Source organism: Hetaerina americana, unplaced genomic scaffold (assembly GCF_022747635.1).
Source record: "Hetaerina americana unplaced genomic scaffold, ioHetAmer1.1.p SCAF_1, whole genome shotgun sequence".
Taxonomy (NCBI): domain Eukaryota; kingdom Metazoa; phylum Arthropoda; class Insecta; order Odonata; family Calopterygidae; genus Hetaerina; species Hetaerina americana.
The window spans coordinates 51,549,266-51,569,848 of record NW_027286069.1 but is presented as its reverse complement, the minus strand read 5'-3'; the positions used below and the strand labels follow the sequence as shown (position 1 = coordinate 51,569,848).

General features: G+C 36.3%; 1 protein-coding gene across 3 annotated transcripts in view; it reads right to left on the bottom strand.

Annotated features, from left to right (window-relative positions):
- Positions 1–5,610: 5,610 nt before the first annotated feature.
- Positions 5,611–20,583, bottom strand: part of LOC139685728 (protein Loquacious-like) — a 28,631-nt gene continuing 13,658 nt past the window's right edge. For all 3 annotated transcript variants that reach the window (XM_071582794.1, XM_071582776.1, XM_071582785.1), the window contains 4 exons: positions 13,434–13,561; positions 12,172–12,336; positions 8,253–8,346; positions 5,611–5,916 (listed from right to left, as the gene is read on the bottom strand). In XM_071582794.1, the coding sequence (XP_071438895.1) occupies positions 5,762–5,916; positions 8,253–8,346; positions 12,172–12,336; positions 13,434–13,561 (542 nt within the window). In that variant the 3' untranslated portion in view covers positions 5,611–5,761. The remainder of the gene's footprint in view (positions 5,917–8,252; positions 8,347–12,171; positions 12,337–13,433; positions 13,562–20,583) is intronic.

Genomic DNA, 20,583 nt, shown 5'->3' with positions numbered 1-20,583 from the left:
GCTGGCGAAACTGTTGTACTTTTAAACGACATACGCGGACGCAGCCCGAAAAATGTGGAAATCACCTACTCATCGCCGCGGAAACCTTCGAACGAACAGTACTTCGCACTTGTATGTAACATCTCGACCATTTAGCGGTTATGACTATTTACTAGATGCCTATAGCTATCGAGAATGCCAATCGCAACCTCCAGCAGAACTACAATATGGTTGGAAATTCAAATTGAAATGTCTGGATTTAAGCGCCACACCCTGTATATAATAAAAGAAATAAGCCTGAGATAATTTTGCAGGAAAAACCCTTCGGAGTTCAGACATGTGGACCCTAGTAAAACCCACAAAGGAGGGTGTGAAAAACCTGCGAGATAATAACGTAAATAAAGTACAATGGATACATATACATCAGTGTGAGGTGCAGTTCAAAATAACATAATAATACATATACAATTGAATACAGTACAATAAATACATACATGCATGAATATACAGACATACATAATTAAGTAAAATAAGATATCGAATATTTTGAAGCATGGTGCAGTTGATGGTCAGAAATGGTGCATGTAAAGAGGAATTCAGATGATAGGTCTACATTGGAGTAGATTTATAGAGAAGTGTTTTCATCATGTAGAATCATTTTAGAGTCTGTTTTTGAATGAAGTGAGTGACTGGCAATTTTTAATGTCCTTAGACAAAGTTCCAGAGGGCACAGGCTGTTTCATGAAAAGATTTTCTGTGAGTAACGGTGTTGCATCAAGGTTTTAAGTATATATTATTTCCCCTGGTGTTGGCACTGTGCATACTGTTGATGAGAACAAGTTTATCAGATGTACCTGGGTAGATAGTTGTTTTTGTTATGAAAGAGAAGTGAGAGTATATGCAGATTCCCCCTATCCTCAAGTTTAAGCCATATAAGTTTCTCACTTCTTGACACTGCAGATAAATCATACTCAGGCATTTTGAGTACATTGTAGTTTTAAAGCTAGTTCATGTGACAAGTCTTGGAAAACTGTTTAGCAATAGTCCAAGTGTGGTAGTGTAATATATATATATTGATATGCTGCTTGTGCAAAGAGAATGATTTTAAATTTCTTTAGTGTGTGAAGAGTATATGGCTTTGCTGATTTTATTTACATGATTGCTCCACATCAAAGTTTCATTAAAAATAATCCCAATGTTAGATACTGATTTTTAAGGGGTATAAGAGAGTCCAGAATTTTAAGTGACGGGAGCTCAGTCAAGTTGATTTGAGAGAGGAACCTAGCATTTCCAATGATAAGTGACTGACTCTTCTTAGGATTTATTTTGAGGAAATTCTTGTTACTCCAGGTGAAGGGTGAATTTAGATCAGAGTTCATATTTGCAATAATATTGGTGAGCTTTATTGTGTTAGAATGAAAATGAATTGTACATCGCCAGCGTATATGTGATATTTGCAGTGATTGAGTTGGGAAGGTAAGTCATTAATACATAGGGAGAAATATAGAGGTCCAATTATGGATCCTTGAGGTATGTCGCGAGACACTTCCATCCACTCAGAAGAGCAATTGGAGATAACTTTTTGGTAATGTTTGCTGAGGTAAGATTGGAGCCAAGATATGGCAGAAGAAGAGAAATTTCAAAGAATTATCTTGTTCCTTTAAAGCCCCCAAATTTTCAGAGTTAAAGAGGACGCCTAACGCAATAGCTTAACTCGCTCTAAGCACTCAACTGAACATTGAGGGATCTGGGCTCGAATCCCGGTCAAGGCGAATGATTTTTACACTGAAATTGTTGCACAGAAGAAGAGAAATTCATGAGATGGAGTTTTGTTAGCAATATGTCTTTGTAGACTGAGTCAAAAGCTTCAATGAAATCAAGGCCCAGGACAGTAATTAATTTTTCATTGATTGCGTGTCTAATGTCATCTGTGACTTTGATGTGCTGTCTGATCTACGGAAGCCGGATTGCAAAGGATTGAGTATATTGTAATTCTTTATGAAATAGGATAACCGCAAGAAAATGAGCTTTCAAATGCATTTGAGACAGGCAGGAGACTACTTGGTCTGTATTCAGACACGGATTTTTCTTGGGCATTGGACAGTCTAAGGAAAGTTTTCATTGTGAGGGAAATTTATTTTGCAAGGACGACCAGTTAAAGATATGCATATTAAATGGCACAGCTATGTGAACCATTTTAAGAATGAAAGAAATGGGTATTTCATCGGAACCTTGAGCTTAAGGTATCAATGTTTCGTCCACAGTTATGAATTGATACGGAAACTCATCAGGATTGCAACCAAAAAGCACCAAAACAGCCTCTGAGTCAACCACAAAAGTGCATTGATTCTCTTGAGAGAAAAGACTACTCATCTTATCAAGATTTTTTCCACACTCACTTTTTCATGCAGTATTGAAAACAACATATCTAGTTGGTCTGTGACCTCAACTATTTCGTAAACCTTGATTCATCAATTACTCAAAACCATACAATGGATTTTGGCAATCATTTCATTGGAAGTCACTTCCACCAGAAGTTCCAAACGATGCTCATCATTAGTAGATGTATAGATGTATGGCCACATTTAAAACCTTTGAACCAATTGTAAACAATCTCAGACATAGGAGATGAACTTCATCCAACTCGGCTATGATCTTTTTCAGTGTTAAGCTTTTTAAATAGAAGTGTTCAATCGCTGCATGAAACTAATTCTTTTCTATTTTTCTGAATGAACAAAAGTTTGTTGCTTCAGTCGGCTGTGAAAATGAAACTAGGGGACGGATACAACTGTAAATTTAACAGCAGTCTAGTGAGAGAATATTATAGGCTTACTAAAAGAAAGCCTTTTCTGATAATTAGGAGGGCCATTTCTTGGTTTTATAATGAGTTATTGAATTATCCATGCATTAGTCTTCAGCCTTCCAGTTTCTCCAGCATCCATATGCCTTGCCTTCTCCAAATTATTCTGAACAACTGTCTCTCTTACCCTGCCATTTATTTCAATTTCACTTATTTTTGGTTTGGTTAACCGAGAGTTAACTGTTTTTGGTTTGGTTAACATCACATCCATTTTAATTTCTCCACACCCATATCTCAATAATCTATAATCAATGCTTGCTTACTTACATTACTAATTCTCACCTCAATGACCAAGTTCCCAATCATTAACACTCCATGTTAAAATGTTCCAGGGTCTTTTATTTAAATTTTTCTTTCAGGTGACTCATAATCTCTCAACTAAAAGCTTTGCCTAATGCAATTCTTATATTTCCTATTCCTACTACTTTGATCACCTTGGTCCAAATTGCTTTTGAATAAAATAACTGTTCTCCCTGTTCAAGTTGAATCCTCCAATTTTTATTTTCAACTTTATATTCATATTTCATGGAAATCTCACTACCTTTACTTTGTTCGTTTATTTTCTCATCCCTTATCTAACTTTGATTATGAAAGGTAATTGTAACCCATTGACTGGCTTACATTTGATCATTCACAAGTTTGATTGAAGTCCCCCACTCAATTTCACGCCTGCCTCCCATACCATACTAGTATCCTCAGCACACATATTGGAAAGAACATGCTATAATGGACATCCTTGTCTTACTCCCCTTCCTAGCTGTGTCCATCCTGAGTACATTCATCATCCACACTTTCCGCAGGTTCTGGACAAGTCATCTATCCTTTCAGTTGATTCCTATCTTGTGTGAACTGTTCAATAGTTGTGCACTGTTTACTCTGCCAAATGCCTTTCAAAATCAATGAAACAGACAATAACTTCTACTAGTAAACTCAGTATTTCTATGAGCATACATACTTATCCTCTTTCTAAACTTCAACTGATCTTCCTATAAGCAAAACCAATCTTATAGTCCTTACATTTCACTGGTTTTCCCTTCTTGAACTAGGTATCAATTCTGACCCAACAATATTTTTAAGTCAATTTCGTCCTTCATGCATTCAAGGAATAATTGCCCATAAAAACTCTTCCTTCTGTGCTTTCATACTGAGTATAGTCATAAGTTATATCGAGTTGTTCCACAGGTATGTTACCTATTACCACAGCCTTCATCACTATCATTTCCCATAGAGAAGTATTTCTGGTCTTAAGTTATCCTAATTAATGTTATGCTTCCTTGGCCTGCTGGATTCTCATCTTATTTAGCACTTAGTATAGTCTTCTCCCTAATTCTGTCCGCATTCTTTCATCACCTTCTCTTGCCCATTTCCTTAATCATATCTTTGGTAATCCATGACCCTTCCTGTTTCCGAACCCTGACCCTTTATCTATTCTTTTGTCTGCTGATTTCTTTGTCCCTGGTTTAAAACATCCAATATTTTCATTACTGAACCCATCCTGTGATCCTCCCTCGGTAATTTATCATATGTCTCCACCTACTAATTCTCTTTTTCACTCTCTCAACTTTTACATTGCACTTCATGATGATTAAATAAATAATGATTCACATCCATTCCTGGGAAACTATATGATTTGATCACAATATTTCCATAACTATGCCTAGCCACAATGTTGTCTGATGTCACCTGGCATATTCCATGGGTACTTACGTCTGTGATATTTTAACCTGGCATCAGTTATAAATAATCTATTTCTCCTTTAAAACTTAGTTTTCTCCCCATTGTCCTTGCTCCCTTCTAAGCCATAATATACTACCACACTACATTCCCTCCCTTCAACTACCACTGCATTCCAGTCCCAAGTGTTTTTCTTCCAGGTAAATTTGCCATCATCCCGTATCACTGATTGTAAGCACTATTTCTACTTCCCTAAAACTAGTTGTCCACATGTACACCTGAACACTAGATAGGCCAGGTTTACTGTTATTTCTACTTATAATAGTCCATCATTCCCCTGTTCCACATTCGCTACCCTTATCCCCAGTTTCCTCATCATTACTGTGGCTACCCCACGTTGACTCACCCCACATATTCCAATCACTCCAATAACGCCACTATCTCTCAATTTCACCTCTCACAGGCCTAATTTATTGCCTATCTTCATCCTGATCTTAATATATTCTAACTACCCTCTTCTCAGCTCTGCCCTAATATTCCAAGTTCTTATTTTCATGTTAAAGAATTATTTTTTGCACACTTACTTAAAGGCTGATATAGTTGAACAGAAAGATATTTCACAGAAAATGTGTTCCCATTTATCTAGGGCCCCTTTTGTAAACCAAAGGATAAGTATAAAAAAGTATCAAAGAAAAGTTTATCAATAGTGATGAAAACACATTTAGACAGGATCAGAGGTCTCCTTTATCTTACCTATGAAGTAGAAACAAAATTCAAATAATTTTGAATAGCTGTGACTAATGATCTACAGCTTCCTATGGCTCGTAATAGGGTAACTAGATGTCCGATTTTTTTTCTAAAATATTCTTTTTTTACCATTCAGGAAGGATTTTGATTATCATCCAGAATTTTCAAGATGAAATAAAAATGTGGGTGAATTATCTATCCACAAACACAAAGCATCTTTATAGATATAATTTTCTGTTTGCCCTACATTACTTGAAATTGAACTGGTGACCATACCATATACAAAATTGCGTGGAGAGCTGAATTTGTTCAGCAGTCTTAATTTCTATTATTTTAATAAAACCAAGCTGTAAGATGTTTCAAGTTTATTGTACAACCTTGAATTATCTATACAAACAATAAATTCTTAGATATATTTTTTTAACTTTTCTGGGAAGAAAATATAGTACAAAATGCTTCTCTGCGTAAATCTTTATTATAACTTAAATCTTTTTCATCTTCTTACCCTTCCTCCTTGGAATGTGCTATCATGATCATTAGTGCTCGCAGAATGTTTATGGATGCCATTTCTTCAGCAATCCCTGCATCTGGGCCTTCTCCAAGTTCTACAAGTTCAGGTGCAGTCGATAAACTAGCTGCACACATTACATTGCCGACTGTAAAAATGATTTGTCAAAAAAAATTATGTAAGGATCATTACCTTTATTTCAATACTCACAAATATGTGAATGAATAGAGTAACATGATTTTTGGCCAATTTTTTCCCTTCACTACTTCAAATATCAATAAGAATAAAAATAGGAATCCATACTAAAGAAGTATTTATATCTTAACTTCAATTTTCCAACATTTTCTCAAACCTCAAGACCTTTTTGCTAGCATGATTGCAAAGGGAACACTAAGGACAACCATTCTCAATATCCTTTGAATCAATTAGTTGAACCAGGATGCAAGAGGCACTTGTCTTCAATTCCATTTCTCAATACTTTCTGAGCATTACCATAATAACTGCTGTTACTTGTCCATAAATGTTTCATAAATTAACAACAAAAGTTCCAACATTATCAAAAATATTTAAGGTTTACCTAGGATGTGCACTGACTTTTTAGGATATTTGCTTAAAAAAAACGTTTATGCTCTCTCCACTACTAAGCTCTCTCTTTCTCTCTGCCACCATACAGGAGAGCAACTTATTTTTTTTTCTAATTGCCAAATTTTTCATGAAAAAAATTTAACTTTTTCCTTATTTCACCTTTGCAAAAATTAGTCATGACGTAATAGTCAAAATTGTCATCTGTAATTGTACTCCTACTAATCCATCCTATGATAAACTTCGCAGGAACCATGCTAGAGTTAAAAAACGTTTCAGCTGGAAGCACATTCAAAGATGTCATAAACCAAGCTCTTGGGCAAGCCTGGTTTATGACAGAATCTAAATTTATACTAAACAATGCAAATGATAACAATATGTAATTTTATAAATCAAGTTCTAGATAATAATGAGTAGCAGGATTAATGATTACTAGTGACCAAAAGAAAGCACATTACTAATTAAGCTACATATTTTACGAGTGCTGTGGTATATAAGTACTTTCTCCACGAGACGTTAACATTGGTCAATATAGTTTCATAAATGTGATGACATTTGTGCATCCCATTTAAGCATATCCTACAATGAATGTCCACATGTACAGTGGATTCCAGTTATTTGGACCATTGCATAGATATTTCTGGAAAGGCAATACAAAAAAAAGGGCTTCTGAATTTTGAATAGGCATATTTAAACTTTGACGCAGAACTTCAGCCAGATCCATCAGTGGAGTTCACATGTGTGACTCTAGAATTTTTATTTTTCTATATGTTCTATTGTCTTGTAATAAAAATTTTCAACAATGCCAATTCTGACAAGCCCCAAAAGTAATGTAACATATCTGTATCATTTAGCACAGGTGATTGGGATGAAAATGCTTGCGGTTTCATGTGTGTTCATGAAAGAAGAAGAATTTTCAAACAACATTAAAGAATGGCAAATGTGATGTAGAACTCAGAATTGTTTTCAGGTGTATCACATTGGGAGAAAACTATAATCATGCATAGTTATTATTATGAGTAGGAACTACATTGCAAAAATGTGAGAAAACAATGCAATACTTTTTTCACTTCAAAAAGTTAACAACAATTATTTTGGATCTTTCCAATTATTCAATGAAAATGTATATTTATTTTGCAATATTTCCTCAACAACATATTTTTTGTTTTATAATTTAAACATAAGATATTGCATGTTTTTAAATAAGGACAAACATTTTTAACATTGCTAACTATTAAGTCTCCCTAGGTTTTCATTTTTGATATGTAAATATTTTTTGAAAGGCAAAAACGTGCTCCAGAATATGATATTGAACATTATGAAAGTAAAATTATCCATATTACAGATTTAAAATTAAGTTTAGGATGAGTCATATAAATATCTTTAAAATGAACATGCGGAGCTATACTTCTTCATGAAAGAGTAAATTTTAATCTACTGAGTAGGTTAACACAGTGCGATGCCTCAGAAATTTTGTTGCATTGAACTGCTGTAGTGTTGTTTAGAATGCAGATGCTCATTTTTCTTCCAAAGATTCTTTGAAATCTTTATCATTTTTGATTTATCAATGTTAATTTCTTTCCATTCAACTTCTCCATCAAATATTTACAATGATTTTCTGCGATTCCTCCTTACTAGGCTCTCTCAACCTGTTCATCTACGTTTTATAGCCTTCAGTTTTAATTCTCCCAACTAAACCATTTCCAAGGCCAGATTTCCTTAACACAAACTCTTCCACCCTTCTCTATGATGTTGCTCCTGTTTCCTATTACCATACCAAACACCAATCCATTATTGTTCTCCTATTTACCTTGATTGTTTTTTGTAACACTATGAATTATTTTTAATTTTACATACGGCTACTTTTAAAAATAACAAAACTGCTAATAAATAGTCACTTACCTTGGTTTGACTTAATCAAGGTAAAGGACAATGATATGTCATGACCATCGGCAAACATGGTCAGAGTCTCCTTGGGTGTGTGGTTTAATGCATACTGGAAAAAATAATAACATTAAAATAACAATTATACACGATAATAAATGTCAATGTAGTTTATTCTGATTGAATTCCTTCACCTGGATGTGTTAAAACTAACATATGGTAGAAAATGATATTCACAATTTACTAAGGGTGAACTATACCATTACACTCCTATAACCAAACTTTTACTTAAGTGCATTGTGATTCGACAATGCTGTAGAGCTAGGGAAAAAAACAGCATTCAGTAAAGATGATTAAAGTGGCAAAAATCAAACTTTCAGGCCAACCATTAAACTCAGTTTTGTTTTATAAATTGATAGCCTTCAAGGTAATACCCTCTTAGTTACCTTCTGGTGCAAAGCATATGTTTCAATAGTGTTACCTATCGGCTATGTTCATAGGGGCCAAACTATGGCTACGCATTTGACTGTGAGATGAATGTTTACCATTTATATTACTACAATTTATTTATTTATTCAGTATAAGTCCGAAAACAGCACATTCTGGCCTTTACATCGAACTATTAACAACGATAACAATGATCACATTTACAAACACCCAAGCCCTAGGTGGAGGGAAACTCACCCAGGCGGGAATCGAACCCGCGGCCCTTGGAATGGCAGACGAGGACGTTACCCCGCCGCCACCGGGGTCGGCGATTAGAAAATTAAGTGCACACTTTCAGGCTCATTACCCCAGTTAATTTAGAAGACTACTGCTAAGACACTGTTAATTATTACTAATATGTTTATACAGCTCAAACATAATACCCACAGATTGGTCATCTAGCTCTCTAAGATACTGCTGTAACAAAAATAGTAATTGTTTACCTTTCTCTGACACTGAAATGTTTCAACAACAATGGGTTACTACTTGCGCCATTTAATTATTTTTATATCCTGCAGAGGGAATTAGTATTTGAAGTCTATTGTACCAGATCACTGCCTATGCTAAAAAAAACTAGCCTAAGGCCAAAGCCAAGCATCACATATCAAAGGTCACTTCACCTTTATTTGAGATGATTTATGGCAACTAGAACAAGAGGGCATGTTTGCATGTTCATGGATGTACCAAGCCTACAAAAGAGGGTAATGAGATGTGTTGACAGTTGAAATGTTATTTTCAATACTTGGTTGGTCTATTGGCTGTGAACTGAGTAGTTTGTTTTTGCTTAGGATGTTTTAGCAGTTAAGTCCATTTTAAAAGTATAGAAGACCTTTCTGAACAAGTACATTATAAAATTAGCTAAATTTTTTACTCAGTTGGATAGTGTTATGATTTATTTAAAAGACTTGTTTTAAACTGAAGTTTATCATTGCAATAAACGGATAATTTATTATTATTGTTTTTGCATTCATGTAGCCAGAATATATCAAATTTCATATAATATTCAGGAACTTATGCATTTTGGATCTTGTTGAAATATATGATACTTAAATTATTGTGGGTTCCACTATCTTTGACCCTTTCACCTGAAAATGCAATGAGCTCCTGTATCAGTCTTTTTTTGGCACTTACCTAAATCAACTCATAACTAACAAGCTGACACTCATTTCAACACTAATAAATACCTATACAAAACGAAGATGAGCTTACCCTAAAATATTACTACACTGAATTATGATATTCGAATGTTCTATCCTGATTTTCTTTATTTATAAATGAACATTTCACACTAATATTAACATTGTTATGTAGTTTGAAATACAAATTCATAAATAAGTGAACACACAGTAAAACATAATCTCCAGTTCTATTCTCAGAGTAATCAAATAAAAAGCTTTTGAAGAATTTGTTTTCCTGATTTACCAACAATCTGACAAGAAAAGTGGCTCAATATCAAATGCTGAAAGGCAGCCATTTAACCATATGGCACCGAAAGGGCAGATCCAGAAGATTAGTCTGGTTCATACTCAAGAAATATGTATGTACTGTGGTATTCTCAACCAAAAATGTAAGTACCTAACAATTATTACTCATTTGAAGTCAAGTGGAAGGTAAGCAGTTGCTTTGTAGTGTGACACTCGGTTAGGCTGATCAACTCATGAAAGCTTCTTCAATGTACCTATACAGATGTGACACAATTCATTATCTTTTTGCAGAAGACATAACACATTGAAAACTGCTGGTTTAAATGAAATGTTAGATTAGTCATTCATATTGAAGCCAAGTGACTCATTCTGTCTCTACTGTCCTATCTCTATTTTCCAGTAAAATAACATAAATTCTTCAAAATTTCAGGTTTTATTACTCAATTCCATTTTTTCCCCCCTATTTTTCCCATTCCTTGATTTTCAAGGATGGCTAGCCACTTTACACTAACTCTCAATCAGTGGAAATATTTAGTATTGCTATGATAGTGACATAACTTTTGCCTCATACAAAAGTAAAGCTGATACTAAGGTAACCGTTACTATCCATAGCTTATGAACTGGAATGAAATGAGCATCTCATAAATGACAAGATCTGAAATGGTATTACAGAAACGCAACACAACCACAAGAGCTGTTAGCGTGCTACATCAGATATAGTATGGCATAGCCATGGTGCAAAAAAAGTTGACATTGACCTTCATGCGTTTTTTTCCTTACGACATCACTTTAGTGAATGCACATGTTGTTCCAAGAAATAATTATAGATACATGAAACAACTTTGCATATTATGTTTAGAAAATACAAGGGCAGCTCTGTTGGCAAAAGTGATCACTGTGGAACTTGAAGAGTAAACTTTAAGTAAGATGTAAGAATCGAAATAAAATGTAAAATCTAATTATCAATACCCATGTTGTAACAAATAATACAGGAATTATAATTTTTATGCTATGCAATCTACTGGTTAAGGCAGGATTTGGATGGACACAACAACCAAATATTTCTCTTGCCTAACAAAACACAATCCAACATCCTACTCTACAGTAAGCCCCTCTTCATTATACTTCCTTCCTCCCTTCATTCCCTCCAGCATCCTTATCCTATTTTTTCCTTGGCTGCCTAACATTCTCCCCTCTTATCAGTCTTCAACATCCCACTGCCAAACAATAATCTTTGCATCCATTTTTCCTGCCTCTTCATGATTTATAAAATCCCCTCTTCTCCCCTAACATTTGTTTCCCTTTCCATCCTCTTCACCTTCTCCATCCTTCTCCACACCCACATTTTGAATGACTCTAATCTACACTTATCATCCATCTTCAATTACCATGTTTCCACCGCCTACAAAACCACGCTCCATATCAAAGTTTTTACAAGCTTTTTCTTAACATCCTTAATCAACATCCCTATCATCAATTCTCTCCTCCCAGTGAAAGCTTCTTCGCCTAACGTGATTCTTCTCTTTATGTCCTCACTACTTTGACAATTTTGGTCCACTTCCATGATACCTAAACTGATCCACCAGCTCTAGTTTTTGCCCTCCTATTTACTTTTTTTTTTAACTTAGCCTTTCTCTTTTTGAAAAATGGCATTACTGTTTGATAATAATTTATAATTGTGCTATATTTCAGGAATACTTAAACCATTTAATTTTGAACTTTGTAAGAATTTTCTAACATTACTGGTCTTAATGTCTGGTCATGTTAAAGAGCATTGTAATTTCTCCAGTCAAAGACCAAAAACATCGAGAAATCATTTTCAAATCACTTCCTGTACATACTTTTTGGAATACTTTAGGATTCAACATTTTAAATAGCAGTGGCTTAAGACCCTAGCTAAAGTTGACAATTAAATCTTTAAAAAAGATCGGTAACCACCCATTCATGTAAACCTTCACATCAAACAGACTGAATATGTTAGATTTGAATTTATGAGAAAAAATATCAAATTCAAAATCATGACTTACCGCTCTTATGGTTGATAGCTGGTGTCCATATAGCTGCGACAACATCATGTGAGAAGTACTAAGAGTCTGACTCACATTTTTCCCTGCTGTGTTTCCACGATCTTTATCCTTGATGGCACAATATCCATCAATTGCAGCTCTGTACTGTTTAGCATCAGTTGTTGTCTAAAAATGAAGCACATAATTGAGGTACTTAGACATATACAGCACTTATTTGTTTTCTTTTTACAATTTACACGGACAACTGGATCGTTCATGAAATTGAATGAAACAAAGCAAAAATAAGCCCCGGTGATCATACCACACACAGCAGCTTCTTTAGATATCCTACAAGGGGCGACCCAAAGTAACGGAAATTGGGCTGTGGTGGGGAGCGAGAGAGGGGCCTTTGTTCGGCCCGTCATACATCAGGATCACGCCACCTGCATCAGTATGCACAGCGCCATCGCCATGACTGGATCGGTACGTCTGTGAGAGCTGTTTCAGTGAAACAACTTTTTTAATTTTGGCAAAAAATGTGATGGTGGATTATTAACAGCAACGCGCTGCAGTGAAACCATCGCAAAACCATTGATCAACTCTGTGAGATGTCTGGAGTGTCATGGAGTTCAATTCAGAGGATTCCAGAGCAGGTCTTTGGCACACAGGCACTGATTCTTCCATTATGACAATGCACCGGCTCATACTGCCCTCTCTGTGATGCAGTTTTTGACAAAAAACTGCTTCACAGAGCAGTCCACCTTGCCGGATTTAGCTCCCTGTGACTTCTTTTTGTTCCCCAGACTCAAAAGGGACATGAAAGGAAAGAGTTTTGACACTGTGGAGGAGGTAAAACAAATATCGCTAGAAGGCCTGAAGGACATCCCAATAAATGAATTTCATAAATGTTTCGAACAATGGAAGCATCGTTTGGAGAAGTGCATTGTGGTCAATGGGGAATACTTTGAAGGTGAACAAAATTTAATGGAAATATATTGAGAACTAAAGAATCTATAACAACATTCCTGTTATTTTTGGGTCCCCCTCGTATGTTGTTTCACCCCCACCTACCCAAGAGCAACATTTATAATTAGGGTTTTCTTCCAGAAATCAAAAAGCCAAGCGGCAAAATATCTATGATGGTTGAAATTATTACTTCAAATTCGGAGACAGAAAAGGAACACTGAATGAATAACCAAATAATGATTTGAAAATTCACCTCCAGAAAAAAAAAACGTCATTTTATAAAAAAGTATGGATAAAATAAATATGGAAGAACCAACCTTTTCAAATTGCGTCTGAGCCTTGGATGAAATAAGATTTGGGGAAGCCATGGCAAGGTGCTCATTTATACTATCGATCATCAGTTTTGCAGAAATCTGTTTGGCTTGCTTTTTTGTACGAGCAACTCCTGTATACAAGGAAAAGAAATAATATTCAGAACTGCTGTGCCTTCTGCATCAAGATTACAGATACATCACTCTCATACACCAGTACGCTGTATTCCACACTGCACTTTATGCCAGTTCTTACCATTCTTCACTTCAGTCAGTGAATTATTGAAGACTCCTGATTCCCAGAGGCAGACTAATTTTGTAATGTCTACCCGTTCTGATTGATAAGATAATAGTATGTATGCCCTGTTGAACTAAGTGCACAGCCAAAACTACAATTTCCTTATTACTTTTCCTCCCTCCAATCCCAATGAGTACAATAATATATCCAGCACCAATGAATCAGAATATTCTTTAGTGGTGGTCATCCAAAAAACATACATTTATACCAAATAAACATGTTTTGCATTCTCTCAATGCCATCATGTTAAAGAGGTACATGTAAAAATGAATTGGAAGAAAAAATTAGAAGTTGGGATTGAGAACAAAATTTTTATAGTGCAGCTGATACTGTGATTAAATACCATAAACATTGCTTGAATTCATTATAGTAGTAGTAGTTTTAGGGGAGACGACGGACTGCTGAGGTCATTTGTGCCATTAAGGATGAATGGGAAAGGAGGAAGCGTGGAGAGAAACCCGGCATTGGTATTAGCCTACTCTTAACAAAAGGTATCAAGGGGTCCATATTTTAATATCCCTTCCAATGGATGGCGTAATCACTTATGGTGCTCTCCACAAAACATCTCTAGTAGGGATCGGGGAACCACTGAAAAGATCTGCCGTCTCCCGGATTCGAACCCAGGCCCTCTGGGTGGAAAGCCAGTGCATTAGCCACCACACCAACCCAATCAGTAAGCAACAGTAAATGTGTGTCAACCATACAAACACAAGATCTAACAATCAAGCTAAAGAGCACATCAACGTGCTCAAAATGGAACAAAACATGCACTAACAACAGGCTTCGGGCCGTAAACCCCAAGTCTCACCTTAGACATCTTCCATCAGGAGATGCTGGTGAGAGGCGGTCATTAGCATGTGCCTGAGGATAGGGCACTGGGCCCTAACTCATGCGTATCTCTTCACAGAAGAGAAAGTTGAACCATGGTGTGAAGTCTGCGATTCCCTTCTGTGTGCCACCTTCTGGCAATTATGTAAAAAATATGAGGCAGTACACGAACCTATATATTAAGGAAGACCTTAACAATATCCTTGGTGAAAAACCCAAGAGCGATATCCAGGGTGATTTTGTTTTTCATGAAAAAAGACCTATTTTGGCTTGTGCAATACCTTTTTGTAGGTGTAAATAAGAAAGCATTTCAGGAAAAGAAAAATATATGATAAATCACAAAAGGAATTAGCCTTCTACAATTATTAATTTTCCTTTCTTTTTCATAATATGATCCAGGAAGGTACAAATGACTTCAGTCTTCGAGGCACCTAAAAATTAAATTACCACTACCACTAATGTGTTTGTCAACTAATGAGCTATTACCCTAATATTTAAGTCTTTTCTGGTTCCAGCAATCTTGTACAATGATTCTCATAAGAAGAAAATTGCATGTGAATATGGAGGGCGGGTTTTATTGAGGGGTCTGGCGGTTTTAGGGATGCTACTGAGGTTTGTGAGATGTCAGAAGGTAAGTGAAGAAAATTTGGGAAGTAATTTAGTAGAGGATTTATTACTCGCTAAGATAGGGAAAAGATCTCAGAGAATGATTTGCAAAGATTGAACAGCCATGGAAACAAGTGGTGAAGTTAAAATTTTACATTGGTAGCTTTAAGGGGATGAATTGGTGATGTAGGAGTGCTCACTCATTTTCCATTGAGAAGGGATTCTGGGTAATCATGGTAGAGGAGATAGGCATAGAGACGAGAAAGAAAAGTGCTGAGAGAATCAGTGTTCCCACAAATTTGGTGACCTTGAATGGAAAGGGAGTAGAGGAAGGAGTTTTAAGCATGCTTGAATGTAAATATTATTGTATGTTGGTAGGCTTACTAGGAGGGTAGAAAATAATAATAGAGTACAGGGGTCCCAATCACTTGAAATTATATTTCCACATTTTTTCATGAATTCCCTGACTGGTTTCAAATCTTAAAAAAAAATATAACCTCAACTCAGTGTGAGACAACATCTTGTATCGATGGAAAATCAAATTTATTGTCATCAAAAGAGAAGTTTACACTATTTGGTCATAGCCGCCAGTAGCATTTCATAAATGCTGATAATTAATGAAATGTTGATATCATTTTTAGGCGTTAAAAGAATATACTGGAGTAAATACCAACATACAATAAAATTTCGGATAGAACTAAAATATGTACTTATTTTATCAGGAAATGTGTTCTATGGTTGCCACCTCCAAACAGAAATTTCAAAATATAGGTCCTTCTGACTAGATATTGACTTCAATATAAAATTCCAAAATGCAAAAACATTGCAAAATAAGATATCTGAGATAGAAGCAGTTGTTAAACATGGCAGCTACGAGCCACCATGTCTCAATGAACATTATTATACTGAAATTGAAAATCCTGTGCATAATCTTTGAAATATCTACAATCATGTTTAAGGACCTGAATCTGATTATAACTTCTGTGTATCACTCCCCAAATGATGCATTTGAACGTTTCTGTAACCAAGAGGAACTAGTACTACCCATATTTTTGACTTTGAAGGCCGATATAACTTGAGGGGATTTCAACATTAATATAACACTGAAAACTATTGATTGCAGTGTTCTTGAAAATCTTCTGCTTTCTTAAAATTTACCATGTTCAAACAAACAGCCAACTCAACTTCCTGCCTGCCTAGATAATGTAATTACCAATTGCAGTCCTGAAATGTATCATATAAGTATTATTTACAAACTCCTGTCTGACCATCAAGGAATAAGTTTCACTTTTAAGAATCAAATAACTTCAAAGAAAATTTTAGATAGAAGTAAAACCATAACTCTTATACCCATAACAGTAGAAGGTTCAGAGAGATTCAAATTGCTTCTATCTAGTATCACTTGGAAAGGCATTTCTACAGGCTCAGTTGAGCAACTAAGTGTTCCAAGCTTTTAGGTGATTTCCCAGACATTTCTGAACACTGCTTTCCTAAAAACTACTGAACTGTAACCTCATTAACAGGACAAATAATTTTTGGTATACTGAGGAGTTATTTGCTCTTGGAAATTATTTACTTAGTTACCACCTCTAACAAAAACCAATGGGAGCCTGCATGACAAAGAGGCTTACATGAAATGCTAAAGAGATTATTGTAATTCAATTAGGTGTGCAAAAAATAAAGCATTTAAGGACTTTATTGGCAATGCAGAAAATAAACAAAAGGCAGCATAGTAATAAATGAAGAAGTTGGTCCAGGTAATGAAAAAGAAAGTCTTTCTTTTACTCCACATACTGTTAACAATTTTCTTTAAAAAGCTGTTGAAGACAATATTTTCTCTGAAAAACCTCATGCTCCCAATATTGGCAATATGCTGCAAAATCTTCGCCTACAAATAATTTAAATTTTAAACAGAATTTTGTTACCCCACTTGATATTCTATCAACTGTAGAAATGTTTTAATCAAAGAGTAAGGATATCTATGGTCTGTCTAATTCTTTAATCAAGGACATCCTTTTGTTTGCTTCGGAACCCTCAACTTAGTTACCAATGTTTTGAGACAGGCTATTTCTCAACAGTTATCAAATATCCAAAACATTATCTTTCTACAGGAAAGGCAATATACATTATTTAACTAACTACTGCCCTATTTCTATAGTACCCATTTTTGGTAAAAATTTTGAAGCTACGAGGGTCATCCGGAAAGTAGTACCCGTTCGTGCCGCATGAAGTGCTGACGACGCGAGTAGCCGCTGGACGAGGTCAGATAGCTTCAGTGGCTTGTCTGCCTTCTCTGAGCCAAGTTGCGTGACGCTAGCATTGCCTGTGTTGTTTCTGTGATTGTTTACAATGTTTAAAAAAATTGAGAACGCCGCCAGTTGTGAAGTGAGGGCAGTGATTAAATTCCTCAATGCAAGAAACGTTCGCCCATGTGATATTCATCGCCAATTAAAGGAGGTGTATGGAGACAATGTAATGGACGAGTCGTCTGTTTGGCGGTGGTGTCGCAACTTCAACATGGGGAGGGGGAACACACACGACGATGAGCGTTCGGGGAGACCGTCTGTCATTACAGACCAACTGGTGAGCTCAGTTGACGAATTCGTGAGGAACGATCGGCGCGTCACAATTGATGACATCTGTGAGCATTTTCCCAATGTTTCTCGAACAATTGTTCATGAAATTGTTAAACACCATCTGCATTATGCAAAAATTTGTGCAAGATGGGTCCCTCGCGTATCTCAATGAGCTGGCGGCGAAGGACTATGCAGCAGGAATACAGAAACTTGTCACACGTTATGACAAATGCCTTAATTTGCTTGGAGATTATGTTGAGAAGTAGTTTAAAGTATCCTCTTTCAAATAAAATTTTTTATGTTTGTTAATATTTACTTTTGTGTCTTTATTTCACGAACGGGTACTACTTTCCGGATGACCCTCGTATAATGAATCATCAAATATGTATGATTTTTTAAATTCAAATAAACAGTTTTCCGAATCACAGAATGACTTTGATCAGGAAAGTATACAATTATGGCTGCAGAGTCCATATTTAATATTGTCATCAATGCATCTGAGGAGAGGGAATTAGTCTCTCCGACAGCATGTGATCTTAGTAAGGTTTATGACTGTGTTAATCATTCAATATTACTTTCGAAGGTAGATGGGTGATTATGTCAAGGGAGTTGAACTGAAACTTATGAAGTCATATCTGGCAGATCACCACCAATTGTTTGAACTTGATGGCTGTAAATCTGCAGTTCTAAAAGTATAATGTAATTTCCTACAGGACTATGTGCTTGTTCCAAAACTGTTCATCATCATCATCATCATTATTGATTTTCCCTATAACATGAAATCTAAATCAGTTTCATACTACAAGGTCTGTTCCAAAAGTATCCCAAATTTTTAATTTTCGCAGGTTACCACAATTTAATTTTCGATTTTTTTGTGGCGTTGTTTATGGTACTTATGTCTCTCACTTATGCCGAAAAGTTTGGCCATTTTGAATTTTCAGTTAATCATTGACAGCAGTTTTGCTTGGACGTGTTTTGGCTTGTCTTCGATTTTTGCCTGTTCCAAAAAATGGATCAAAGAATCTGTATCAAATTTTGTGTGAAAAACGAAATTAAGTGCGCAGATGCATTCTGAATGTTGAGTGTGGCATATGGAGAAGCTACCTTGAACCGAAGCAACGTTTATCTGTGGTACAAAATGTTCTCAGAGGGCCGATAAGATGTGAACAACGAAGAGCGTGCCAGACGCCCGAGAATGTCAACAACAGATGGAAACATTGATGAAGTGAAGAAAATAGTATTGGCCAACCGTCAAATCACTGTTAGAGAAGTTGCTGAGGACCTAAACATATTGATTGGCTCATGCCATTCGACTTTTACCAATGATTTGGGCATGACACAGGTCGCTGCAAAATTCGTACCAAAATTGCTCAATTTCAACCAAAAACAGCAACGCATTAACATTGCTAATGAGGTGTGGGACTCTGTCCACGACGACCCAAATTTGCTCCAGAGGGTCACTACTGGTGACGAATCATGGGTTTATGGTTATTATTATTATTAGGTAATCTAGCGGTTAAGGTAGGTTTTTGGATGGACGTAATTACTAATTAAATAATTTGTGGCCCCTAGCAAAACACAACCTCCTACTCTACATCAGGCCCCTCTTCAGCTCTGAGTACTTTCTCCCTCCCTTCATCCCGTCCAACATCCCTATCCTGTTCCTGCCCTTTCCTCGTTTGCCTAACATTCTCCCCTCAATTACAGTCTTCAGCATTCCGCTGCCGGTCAATACCCCCTTCAGCCACTTTACCTGCCTCCATAGGATTGCTCCCAACAAACCCCTGTCTTCGCCCACCATACCAAGTACTTCCTCGTTTGTTTTCTTCTCTGTCCATTTCACCTTCTCCATTCTTCTCCACACCCACATTTCAAAAGCCTCCAGTCTACGTCTATTTCAATGACCACGTTTCCGCGCCATACATAGCTACGCTCCAAATTAAAGTTTTTACGAGTCTTTTCTTAAAATCCTTACTCAACGTCCCCGTCATCAACTCCCTCCTCCTTGTGAAAGCCTCTTTGCCTAGCGCAATTCTTCTCCTTACGTCCTTACTACTTTGATGGTGTTGGTCCAAAACACTACCGAGATACGTAAACTGTTTTACCTGCTCTAGTTTTTGCCCTCCTATTTTAATGTTTAGCTTAGCCTTTTTCTTTCTAGAAAATCGCATAACCTTTGTTTTATTAATATTGATTCTCATCCCATACCTGTCGCACTGAATTTCCAATTCACTAAGCAATGCTTGCAGCACCTTGGCTGACTGACAAACTAAAGCTTGGTCATCAGCAAACCTAACTGATTTCACGAATTCCCCGCCCACCTTCATTCCTACCTCCAGTTCTTCCCATGCCTCTTTAATCATTTCCTCTGCATACAGGTTGAACAGCAACGGTGATAATGGGCAACCCTGCCTTACACCTCTTCCTAACACTGCCCAACCGGACTCCCCGTTCCCCACTCGTACCTGAGCAGTCTGAGACATGTACAGGTTGCGGATTAGCCTCCTTTCCCTCCAATCTATTCCTATTTTCTGCAGAATACTCATTAGTTTTTCCCAATTCACTCTGTCAAACGCCTTTTCAAAATCTACGAAACAGGCAAATACCTCCTGGTTGTGTTCTATATTCCTCTCGATTAATAATCTCATTACTGCAATGGCATCACGCGTACCTCTCCCCTTTCCAAACCCAAACTGATCATCCCCTAAGTAATCATTTGCCCTACTCTCTATCCTTTTGTTTATGATCCTGAGAACAACTTTCGCTGCGTGGGATATCAAACTTATCGTCCTGTAGTCCTCACATGATGTAGCCTTTACCTTTTTCGGAATAGGAACTAAAACTGATC